The following is a 13,110-nucleotide window of genomic DNA, read 5'->3' on the forward strand; positions in this document are numbered from 1 at the left end:
TGGAGCAAATAATATATCCTTCATTACTTTTCATAGTCTTTTCATGAAATTGATAAGTTGGATGTATACATGCATGATACTCTTAGTCTTCTGATAATAGCAGTAATCTAATTAATATTTTATGCTGGTGACAGCTGTACAAAAGCAAATTGTACTTTTTGGTGTAGTATTTTGTTTAATTACCTTTTTTCTATCTTTCTCAAAATGGTTTTTCCCTTCTAGAAAGATGAAATATTTTATTATCTGGAAAAACAATGTAAAGAGGACAAAAATAAAGAAGAGCAAGTATGTGTGAAAAATGCTATTAGTTTGAAACACTTAAAATGTATTATCTCATAAATAATCTGATGTATAACTGTTTTCTTTTAATCTTATAAAAATTGGAAGCATATATTTTAGAATGCACCTTGCTGTCCATGATTTACTCCCTTTGCAGTCTGATGCAAAGAGAGAACCCTTTTCCCATTGAAAGTATGAATATAGTGGACCCTGAACTTACATGCTTATAGTCCTTTCCCATTAGCTAGAAAACAAGCTAGGAATTTTTTCCATTTTAATTTCTCATTTCATCCAAACTGGACAAGTGTAGTTAATGACTTCAGCACAAATTTGAATATAGTACAGTATTAAGTATACTTCAATTCATGGTACATATCTAGGCTTTTATGTTCTTCAGTTTTTCATTCTGTTTTCTTTATTTGGATGAATTTATAAATGGATTATTGCTCTTAAGTGTCAGAAAAAAGTAGAGGTAAAAGTTGTGTTTCTATGCTGCTGAAAATAGAACAGTAATATGAAACTTCTCTTCTTATGAAAAATAAATCCTGAAAATCAGAATTTCAAAATAGTCCAAGAAATTGCATTCAGCATAATAAGGACTACCTCCTTGGAAAATTCTGGTGAGGCATGGGAATAAGAAGATAAGGGAGCAAACTGTCATGTTGTATGGTAAATGAGATAAGAACTTGATGTGCGCATGAAACGAAAAACTACATATTGTTAGTCCTGGAGATTAAAGTATAAAATCTTTAGAAGCAACAACCAGTTTTGTGATAATAGAATATGCTACAGAGCAAATTAATTAAAAAATGAGTTATTTCTTCACAATGGCCTACATGGATTTAAGGCTTGCTGTGAAGTGTTTAAAACTCAGATGATGACTATTAGGGTTATTTATTTATTTATTTACTTATTTACTTACTGGTATTTATTTATTAACCAACCAACCAACCAACCAACACCAAACTAATAAAGCAAACCAAGTTTAAAAAAAAACTGGTGGCAACAGCCTTCAAGTAGCACAGGGTCAAAGGATACACTAAGGAGAGAATATCTTTAAAGGCTTCCCTAAATAGTAAGATTTTTGGCTGTCTTTTAAAACTGAAGGGAAGAGGCTTCCCAGATCTCAAGTGGAAGGCCAATTCAATGTGCGGGAGACACTACTGAGCATGGTCACCCACAGCAGCAAGGCCAAGGAAGATCAAGTGGAGGGCAGCTTTTCTGTAGGAGAGATGCTCTGACAGGTAGTGAGGTCCTAAACCATTAAGGACTTTGTATGTTAAAACTAAATGCAGTACACGTCCTGCTAAAGTGAACATAGTTGTAAATTTCTATCTCCTTACTCGCCTTAAAGAGATAACTTATAAAATACTGTCTTGTTTTTAGAATGGTGATGTATGACCGGCTGTTTAGTGCTGATGAGATACTACAAAAATGTTTACTTTATATCTATGCATTGTGTATAGATGTGAGTAACTCTGAGTTTCACAAAGCGTCTGAAGACACAGCTATCAATTTCATAAAGGTGAGAAGAAGCAATCTTCAATAGCAATACAAACAAGTTAGGGGAAAAAACACTTCATATAAAAATACATATTTTGGAAACCACAGTGGAAACTGGTAAAATGCAATATTATCTGAATGTAATGTACAGTATCCATCTATTGTGAGATGGCCAAATTATTATCACTATTGGGGTAATAAATGGGAGAATCGAACCAAATAAAATATTAGGTTGGTTCTGGTTTGTGTTCAGTTGTTACTAAAATTCTGGTTTAATTCTGGTCAGTGAAAGTCTGCTATTTGATTAGAATCACTTGGAACAGGTAGTTCAATTTCAGTTCACAGTATGAATTGCAAACATGATCATGAGAAGACTTGTGTGGCAGTTAAAAATATTGGGCTGGGACAAAGTTTTCATCACTGCTTAGCCATGAAACTCACTGGGTGAGCCAGTCACTCTCAGCCTGACCTACTTCTTGCAGTTGTTGTGAGAGTAAAAGGGAAGAGGAGTAAAGTAATGTACACCACTTTAAGTTCATTGAAGGAAAGGAAGGATAGAAGTAATAAGTAACCTTGTATTCAGTCATATTTAGACACGGGAGCTTTGTATTTGTATCCATGGCGATATGAAGATCAAGTGCAGCACAACTGGTGCCATGGAGGTCTGTTCCCTACCCCCAGAAACATTTTGGTCCACTCATTGGACTTTGTGTTGTGTGAGCGACCATTGTCGGTGACATCATGCCAATCACAGAAATAGCTCAGCCAGTACTTCCCCACCTCCTTACGCTGCTGGTGACTCTGGCAAAGAGGTGGAATGATGAGTCTCCCTGCTCAATGGTCAGCACTGGAGGGAGTGACTAGTACTACAGGAAGGTGGGGAAACGCCAACCTGGCTACTTCCGTGATTGGCCTGGTGTGACCAATGACAACTGTGTGCGCCACGTGAAGCCTGGCGAGTGGACCGGGATGGTTCTGGAAGGAGGGTCCAAGGGCCCGATCACTTGTGGTAGTGATATTCATACAAGCGTACCTCAGTTTATGAAATTAATGCGTCCTCCGGGATGTTATGTCATGCGGAAATTTCATAAACCAATACATGGATTGAGCTAGAAACAGGGGCAGCACTAGAAACCTTCAGGTGCAATGCTTCCTGGGGAAAACCCTTTCATACACCAGAAAAAAAGAGAAAAAGAACGTAAACTGGGGCATTATTTTCTATGAATTTCGGTTCATAAACCGAAAATTACATAAACCAAGGCTTTTGTAAAGTGAGGTACTGCTGTATTCGCCTCCCCTGGGAGATGAATACAAATATCTCATCTCTAGTCATATTCTTACTATAACCTGTGATGAGATGGGTTTTTGAATTAAAATCTTGTAAGGAACATGGGATTTGTAATTAAGAAATGAGCAAGAGGGGTTCCATCTTGTTTCTTTGTATAAAGTATCTATGCTATGCGGACAGGTTGTTTTCTAGGCGAGCAGAGAGAATGTTATTCTGATAGCCTGAGAAAAGGACTCGGTGTGATTAGATGGGAATTGTTGTGACTCTTTGCTAAACCACAGTAACCCAAATAACATCTGGTGTGTATGGGAAAGAAGTCATGTGGTACAACAGGACTGTTTGCCTAGTAACAAACTCTGATTGGATGACATTGTGGGAAGGTGCGATAAGCCCTTGCCAGTTACTCTTGAAAAAGGAACTTTTTGCCTATGGACATGGTCATTCAAGACCAACTCTTCAGTCATTCGTGACACAACCTTTGCATGGACTGATCTTTGTACTATACTGGATTACCCTTGGACCTATGGGCTTTTTCCTAAGGACTATGGATTATTTCTCTATGAACTCTTATTTTTGGAATACTCCATATGGACTGTGCTCTTGTAATTTTGTAAGGTCAATGGTACATTTACTGGGTTTTTCTTTCCTAAGGACAATGGGACTTTTACTGAATTTTTCTTTTTAGTACAGGATTTTTGTTCTACAGAATCACTGAGGACTATAGCCTTTTTATAACCTACTTGGATTATTTTGTTTTTACTAATGAATTACTGGACTGGAACTGTTGTTATTCTTTTTAATGGCTTTTTGTATTTTTGTAAGGTTTTTGGAACACTTTTCTATTTTTCATGTTTTCTTTGCCTCACTACAGAGTTGTAAATAACTAACACAATGCTTATTTACTTGCCTTGACTTAGTTTGGTTTTGATACCTAGTAACATGCTTATTTTTTTTAAATAAAATAATGATTATAAAACTCAATTGGTTTCCTGAACAGTACACTTGTCTTAGGGTCATCTGAGAGTGCTGCCTCGGCCTAGCATACTTAAGGAGTCCTGCCAGTGGTGCAAGTTAAGTCTAAGGACTACAAAGCCCACTTGATCTTTTCACAGTAATATCTGAGAGTACAAGGGTGTTCTTATGTGGGCATACTTAAGGAGTCCTGCCAGTGGTGCAAGTTAAGTCTAAGGACTACAAAGCCCACTTGATCTTTTCACAGTAATATCTGAGAGTACAAGGGTGTTCTTATGTGGGCAGACCTGTAAGATGGAGTGTTGTAGCATGGCTAGCTGAGCTTGGACTCACTCAGCCCATTTTAGCGTGTGCAAACTCCTGATTACTCTCTGTCCAGGCTTACGCGGACGTTTTCGAACGCCATGTTTGCTTACATAACCAACTTCCTGTTGAGCTCCTGCTGAGCAGAAAGTTCCACCAGTATAGTAACATAGGACTATGTTGCTTGTGCACACATTTCCAGTAGACAAGTAGTGGGCAGTTGTTTTTCTCAGAGATCAGTGTTCATGCAGTGACAATGCTTGACAGAATCACAATCCTGCTTTATTATGGTGGTAAGGCTTTCTGCTCTGCAGAGGCTCAATAGAACACTGGCCTATATGATTAAACATATTTGAATGTAATATGTAAATGTATTCAATTTCTATAGGAGATAAGAACACAGGAGGAATAAATAGCAAAAATAAAATACCAACAAACACTTCTATTCTCATTTATTATTTTTATTTTTTACAATGTATTCCATGGGATGTATGCAATGTAGGGAATAACTGATTCAGTTCTGAAGTTCTATTTAATTGTTATTTGCTTTGTGATTTGCAAATCTGTAAAGATAAATATATCTTTATAATCTGAAGAATATTTTGCTGGGTTAAAAGAAGAACCTTCCGCCAACTGGTCTGCTAGGTTTTCATTGAATAGACTTTTGTAAGTAAGATAGAGTTTCTGAAGAATTTTGCCCATTTATGTTCATTTTCCTTTTGTTTCTTAGATAGACACATCCTACACATATACTCTGGATGAATTTTGTGAGAAGCAGTATCAACAAAGTCAACAGGCACTCTCTCAAATTCGAACTTTTAAAGATAAAGTTATCAAAGTAATTCAGAGTTGTTTCTTAAAGGTGACCACTTATGTTCCTTTATTTACTATTTTTATATTTTAATATTGATTGCAGTTATTGCATTTTATTATAAATTTATGCTCAGTATCCTGTTCAGTGTTTCCACATGTGCAAATCTCCAGCTGCTAAAGCTGCCATGGAGATGTGATGAGCTCCGTGGTTGTGCATTCTTGTCTCTTCTTCTTTCCTACCTGAATCAGAGGTTTGTAGAAACCTGGAAGTTTATAGCACTGGATAAGTGATTGTTACATACCACACCATGGTGTTATCTCCCAATTCTCTTCTAAACTTCTCCTCAGAACACTTGATGGTCTGACAATATAGGGAGCAATTCCATACTCTCCAGTATTATTTGTAACTCCGCTAGTACCTATACCATAGACAAATGATTCTTTGGCTTTACTTTCTTTTTTTATTCATATTTTTGGAAATATGGGTATTGTAACAAAACAGAATGTTTGTAGGGGTTTCACTTTTCCATCTCATAAGATGTAATCTTGTTTCACTTAGGTACAGGATGAATTACAGTCTCAAATTAAACATCTATTACTGTTACTTCAAAGGTTCAGTAACGAAACAAGTTGAACAGATTTGAGAAAAGACTTTTCTCAAAACAACCTCTACTAATTTCAGGATGTTTTGATAGTTAAACAAAAAATAAAAATGCACAGATTCATAAGCTGAATCATTCATCTTGCTTTGTACCTTTGACCTTCCTGGTCAGAACAGCTTTAGAAATACACAACATTATACAATCCCAAAACACAACATGACTAGAAGTTTAATCTCTTCATGAAAACATGAGAGCAATTCTAGACTGAAAGATTGCCCACCATCACCAGCACAGATCCTTGCTTCCATAGCAAGAACAGCAGGATATATATTGTCACTATAGTTATACTGACCATTCCTCCATGTCCAGGAAGTACTGCTGAGATGCAGAGTTGTTCAGTTCTTCTTCTTCTTCTTCTTCTTCTTCTTCTTCTTCTTCTTCTTCTTCTTCTTTGTCATAAAATCTCCCTTGACGTATGGTGATCCTATGGATGAGCAATTCCAAATGTCCTTGTCTGAACACCCTTGCTCAGCTTTTGAAAACTCAAGCTTGTGGCATCCTTTAGGGATTCCATCCATCTCATATTTTATCTTCTGTTGCTGCTTTGAACCTTTCCTAGCATTACTGTCTTTTCCAGAGAATTCTATCTTTTCATAATATACGCAGAGTAGTACATCCTCAGTTTCAGCATTTTTGCCTCCAGAGTTAGTTCAGGCTTGATTTGATCTAGGACTCATTTGTTTGTCTTTCTGGTAGTCCAGGTTACCCACAAAGCTCTCTGCCAGCACCACAATTCAATCAAATCAGTTTTTTCCCTCTCATCTTTCTTTACTGTCCAGCTTTCAACACATGCAGTGGACCCTCTACTTATGGAATTAATCCGAATGGTGGCTGCAGGTCGAAAAGTCTGTAGGTCGAGGCTCCATTGACCTACAATGCATTGAAAACCGATTAATCCATAACTGGCCGTTTTTGTTCCATTTTGGTGTTTTTTTTTCCATTCTGTAGGTTGATTCTCTGGCTGCAAGTCGAACCTAAATTTTGCAGCCAGAGAAACCTGTAACTCGAAAAGTCTGTAAGTGGAGCCGTCTGTAAGTCGAGTGTCCACTGTATATGTGATTAGAAATATAAGGGTGTGGATGAGCTTGGTCTTGATTTCCAGTGACACATCCTTACACTTGATGATCTTTTCTGATTCCTTCATTGCTGCCCTCAGTCTTCTGATTTCTTGACTGCAACTCCATTTGGACTAACAAATTGATTTTTAACTTGTCTGAAAAGAAAAAATTGTGCTTAACTGCCTTAAGTATTTTTCCATTCTGGAGGTTAAAAAGGAGTTTGACAATGTCACCTACCAAGATGAAAGAAAGCTCTTGAGAGTTGTTAGGAAATCATCCAGATCTATTCAAGTCTTGAGGTGCACTATATAACTCCTTCCTTTCCTGCAAATGCATTTAGTTGCAGTGAGTCTAAATAGCATCAAATATTACTCTATCCTTATTTATAGTAAGGATATTTATCAGCTCAATATCCTCCTATCCAGTGCTGAAAATCAGGACCAGTGTATAACCTGCTATATGTCTGGGGCCAAATACCAGTTAGGTCAAATCCACAGTTGTCATGGAGATCCTGAGCCACTTCTAACAAGGAGATCTCAGCATGGATGTTTAAGTCCCAGAGCAAAACAAGCTGAGGGAGCTTTCCACACTCAAAATCAGCTCAGTTAATTCAAGATGGGAAATTATGGAGCAATAGAGTGGAAGGTATACCAACAGCATCTCAGTATTTTGCCACAAGACCCATGTTCAGACAACATATTTAAACATAAACTGCAGAAAGGGAGACATGGTGAGAGGATAGAATCATGACAGACACCTGCAATTAGGCCTCCTTGGCTCCCAGATCTCATGTCTCCTTGCACAGAGAACCAAGGCAGAGCTGAGATTGACTTCTCCTGTTTCATTCTTCTCTATGATGCAGCCAGATTAGCATGTTCACCCAGAATCTCTTTTCAGCAAGGAAATATATGACAACAAACTGTTCAACACTGAGTTTCAGGTCACTAGGCTATTTAAATTGTGGAATATTTTGTGGGCAACCAATACCCACTTGAAGGTCTCCTGTTCAATAGTGTATTTTAACTCCCCACTTCATGTTTCCTGGTTTCAAGTTTATTCCTTGTTTCTTTTTACAACAACTCATTCCTCCAGCAGCAGGACCTCTTAGGGCATCAGAGAATTGGTCTTCACTAAGTAAGTAATCCATTCAATATTATGAGAGTGAATTTTAAATGATTCTGTGTTAGAAATATTTTAACTGGAAGCATTCCTTGTAATGGAGAATCTGAGTAGCAAAATGTTTTGTTTGATGAAAGGATATCTAACATATGTTGATTCCTTTTTCAAATTTATTCTTATGAAACATTCCAGGTAGCAGAAATGAAAGGAGCAGAAAAGCTTTTTCAGCATTTGTCAGATGATACCAAAGAGAAGTCAAAATACTTTGAGATAGCTGAATGGCGACACATTATGGAGAGGTTTTCTAGTTTTCTTCGACTTGTTGATAGGATTTTTCAAGAACTGCTTCGCAGATTGGTTCACAATGCTGTAAATCTGCTTTTGGAGATATTTAGAGGTTCCAGTTCCATGACAATTCCAAAACAGAAGACAAATGAAAATCTTATAAGGTTACTGTTTCTTAGTTATAAAGAAACACTTGGTCCAGACAGCTTGTTCCTTAATATTTTTAAATAAAATTCCATACTAAATAGCATATTAATAAATATAATTACTTGTTGGTTGTTGTAGGTTTTTCGGACTGTTTGGCTGTTTTCTTAAGGTTTTTCTTCCTAATGTTGCACCAGTCTCTGTGGCCAGCATCTTCAGAGGACAGGAGTGAGAACTCTGTCTGTGCTCTGCTGCAGTTTGTTTGGATAGTTGAGTATTTATAGCTGTGTGATCAGCTTTTTTGTCCTTTTCAGGAGATTAGGTGATTATGGTGATCAGAGTGTTTTTGTTGTGAGTGTATTGTTGTGATAAGTGGAAGAGATTATCTGTCACTGTGATTGATGGGTGGTGTTAGCTTTGTGTGCAGTGATCACCAGTCCTTGTGGCTGGGTAGAGTTCGTTGACCTTTTGCAGGCTGTATTTTTCAGTGATGGGAGCCAGGCTTTGTTGAGTTTTAAACTTTCTTCTTTTTTGTTGAAACTCTTCTAGTGTTTGTGGATTTCAATGGCTTCCCTGTCCAGTCCAAAGCCAATATATACCTGGCCACAACTGCAAGATATCTGGTATACTCCTACAGTGGGACCCCCTCACTATTAGAACCAGAAAACACAGCATCCACACTAGAATCAAAGAACATGAGAGACACTGCAGACTAAAACAAATGGAAAAATTGTCAATAGCTGAACATGCTCTGAAGCAAGCTGGACATCAACGTCTATTTCAAAAAGAGAAGTACTGGACAACACCAGCAATCATTATGTTAGACTATCACAACAATACACCCACAACAAAAAACACGCTAATCACCATAATCACCCAATCTCCTGAAAAAGACAAAAAGTTGATCCCACAGCTATAAATACTCAGCTATCTCACAAACTGCACCAGAGCACAGACAGAGTTCTGACTCCTGTCCTCTGAAGATGCCGGCCACAGAGACTGGAGAAATGTTAGGAAGAAAAACCTTAAGAACATGGCCAAACAGCTGGATCCCGGCCGTGAAAGCCTTCGAGAATACAATTACTTGTACTGGAAAGAAAATAATTATAAAAAGAATTAAAGGCCTTGTATCCAGATGGACAGTATAAAACATATTTATATACTTTTCACTGTATCAGGAGTGGACAGTGTCCAGAAGTCCTGCTTGCCAAGCCTGGATCTTGGACTTTCTTATCAATCCTACCCTCCTCCATTTTTTTGTTATAATGACGAGAGAGGGGAGTTACTGGAAAGCTCATTCATGCTCTTTAGCAACCATTAAAAAAAAGAGTTATGTTGAGGGCCCCAGTTGCTGGAAGACATCAAAACATGACAAAATTGTTTCCCCACACTGCCTAGAGGGAACAAAAGGACTTTTTAACCTTGTTATTTATTTCCATTTTTTTAAAAAAAATTGAGGGTTGTGGGAGTGCTAGGGAACCGGGGCTACTTAGAGGCCACATTTGGACCCCTGCGAGCTGTGTAGGGCACATAGGACTCATGCTGCCAAACTCTGCAGCTGATCTTTGATGAGTCAATGCTTTCATAAAATTAAAGGTATTCCACTTGTTTTCTCTGGCTATGATTTTACCATTTCTGCAGAAAAACTGATTTGCTGCCAAATCTGGAAAAAATGTCCATTTCAATATAGTTGTTGCTCTACAGCATCTGTTTTACTTCCCTTTTCTGCTAGCTTCTCCCCTGTACCAGGCTGGAGTGCTATCAGTTCAGAGTGGGGTAGGGTTCCTGCTAGAATTCTATTCAGCATTAGCAAGGTCTGAATGACACTCTGCACAGTCACAATATATATATATGTTCACGCATCATGATTATGAGTAAGCACCCTCCTTGTTTCAGCAGAGAATTTATAGTCCTTTGAGTTGAAAATGGGAAGGTAAAATGATTTGCCCCCCTTCATGGATGGTGCTCCCTGCTTATGAGATTGTCAATAAGATTAACCAGGTTTGATGCCCTTAGCTCCTTTTAAAAGCACCATGCAAAGTATTGAATAAAAGTGGACTGCCCTATTCAAAATATTATTCAAAATATGATTTATTTCAAATATAAGAGATTTTCAAATATTGCATGTATAGTTTAAAATTTAATGTAAGCTTTTTTTATATATGCAGGTTATTTAAAAATACAATTGAGAGAGCAAATAGCTTATTGGACACTGAAAACAGATGTCTGTGGATGCTTCAAGATAATTATTTCCAAGGATCCCAGGAATCATCATATCTTTCAAAGAAACCTGAAGCACAGCATGAAATTGTTACTGTCAGTGATATTGACAAGGTAAAGAAATTTCCTATGGAAAGTTGTTTACAACACAATGATTTGGATTAATAATTGTGTAATAAATAAAAGACAATAAGGGAGCCTGTTGTGAAAAGTAAAAATTACTTGAGAAAAAGTGAACTGGAAAGGATCTAAAGGTGAGTGCATGAGAGAGTGTAGAACCGAAAGAAGGCACTTCCCTGAGGATCTTAATACATTTGATGGCCTGTACAGGAAGATATGGTCTTTTAATTTTTTTTATTAATTGTTTTTATTACATGTTTTGTGAGCTGCCCAGAGTAGACTGCGTCTAAATGGGCGGCATATAAGCTCAATAAATAAATAAATAAATAAATTTTAGATAGCCTGGACCTAAGGTGAAAAAGGCTTTAAAGGTAATTATTAGCACCTTGAATAAGGCTTAGAAATGAACCCATGGCCAATAAAGCTGTTGTAACAGGAAGAGGGTCACACAGCGATGGTGACCAACCCCAATCAACAGTCTGGTTGCAGCATTTTGTACCAGGTGAAGTTTCCAAACCATCTTCAGAGGCAGCCCCACATAGAGTGTTCTGCATTCTCTATTACTTTCATTATAGGTAAAAACAAAATAACAAAAATTAAACAACAGATTAAAAAAACAAAAACGTGTTGTCTCTTATATGAACTGCTGGACAACTCAGAGGTTTAAGTAATTGGCTGCAAAGCCAAAAGTTGGGAGTTCAGTTCTCCGCTGTGTCTCCCTGACAGAGGCTAGACATGATGATCCATAGAGTCCCTTTCAGCTCTGCAATTCTAAGATGATTATTATATATGAATTCTGTTCTGGATTACATTGAATTATTTTCAGTATCACATTGGATTATAACCAATGCAATATTGAAAATAATTTAATTGCATAGTAGTATCAACCAATATCTAGTACCCAAAGCTCCTTTATTCATTTTTATAGAAGTTCTTTTGAGTGATTCTATGTAGCTCATGGCTTCAAGATTTTATTTGGTTTTGTTTTGTTCATACATTAACTATTCTTGCCCTATTTTCAGTAGAAATCTTGACAGGAAAATTATTATAAAAGCTTTGTGAATGCTCCATGTTTTTGTACTTCCATCCTAGTGACTTACCTTCACTGGTTGGAATAAATTACTTTTGCTGCCTCGCTCACTGTCTGACTATTTTGCCTCCAAACCCCACTGAGGGAACAAACCTCTAGGAGTAATCTAGGCACACCTGCAACAAGAATGAATAAGCGCTATATAGTAAATCTGCTGTTTACATTAAAATGTGGAAAATGAAAGCCATTTTAATTTTAAATATGTCTTTACACAAATTTAGATATTAGAAGAAGTGAAAAGGCTTCTGAAAGGAGAAGAAGAATACTTTCCAATATTTGAAGTAGATATATGTCTGAGAATTCCTTATGAAAAGGATTATTGTAGAAAATACTACCAGGATGATGATAATTATATCCCAGAAGTGCTACCAGAATCTTTCAGAGAACCTGATGAAGATTTGAAAAAACTGTCTAAAGATGACAGTAGAAACAAATGTGAGGACACTGCACAGGAGATGAGTGAAACCAGAAGTGAAAAAAATAGAAAATATTGGGGTAAGGTTAAGGTTAACAGTTATTTGAAGTTAACACTGTTTGAGTAATAGTATAAATATTGTTCAGAGTTACTTTATATGAGCTACCATGGTATTCCAAGCTCAAATCTATGACAGACAACACAACATGGAGCTGAAAACGGAAATGAGACTCTGTGTGATGTTCTTCCTATGGAGGCTTTGCCCTCCATTAATTTTCACACAAATGGATTACACACTTCTCAGGTACTTTCAGGCAACTTGTAGGAACCAACACTTGAAACCTAGCTACCACCCTTTAGTGCAGACTGTTGATATATAATTTCTAATACTTGGAACCCCATTGATTAGAATGCAAAAGTCAGATTAGAAAACAAAAGGCAAGGTTTTTGCTTGCTATAGGAAGAAGTGAAAGTGAAACTTATATCTCAAGCATCCTGGAGTGATTTCTTGATAAACGAAACTTAAAAAAACTCTGGCACCAAGAGCAGTTGAGGCAGAAAACTCAGTGTCTGCTGTTTGGGGTTGACATAGGTTTCCTGAAGGAGTGGGCCTGGGGTGAGAGCAAAACTGTAAATGATGCCTGTCTGCACCAATGAAATCTAGAAGCAGGGACAGATAGCAGGAGGTTTTGTTTTGTTTTTTTACATTGGTTATTTCTAATTTAAAGGTGTGTGTAGCTGCGTGGATATACTGTGGTGCAAGCCTGCGCTGCAACAGTTTTTTCTGTATCCTTTTCTGAAGAATAAGATTTAGGATTAGTAGATTCATAGAAGAATAT

General features: G+C 37.2%; 1 protein-coding gene across 1 annotated transcript in view; it reads left to right on the forward strand.

Annotated features, from left to right (window-relative positions):
- DNAH14 (dynein axonemal heavy chain 14) overlaps positions 1-13,110 on the forward strand; it is a 334,274-nt gene that overhangs the window by 11,214 nt on the left and 309,950 nt on the right. The window contains 6 exon segments of the mRNA XM_072989973.2: positions 223-285; positions 1,666-1,804; positions 5,076-5,207; positions 8,190-8,446; positions 10,595-10,760; positions 12,078-12,351. Coding sequence (XP_072846074.2) covers positions 223-285; positions 1,666-1,804; positions 5,076-5,207; positions 8,190-8,446; positions 10,595-10,760; positions 12,078-12,351 — 1,031 coding nt within the window.

The sequence above is a fragment of the Pogona vitticeps genome, chromosome 1 (assembly GCF_051106095.1).
Source record: "Pogona vitticeps strain Pit_001003342236 chromosome 1, PviZW2.1, whole genome shotgun sequence".
NCBI lineage: Eukaryota > Metazoa > Chordata > Lepidosauria > Squamata > Agamidae > Pogona > Pogona vitticeps.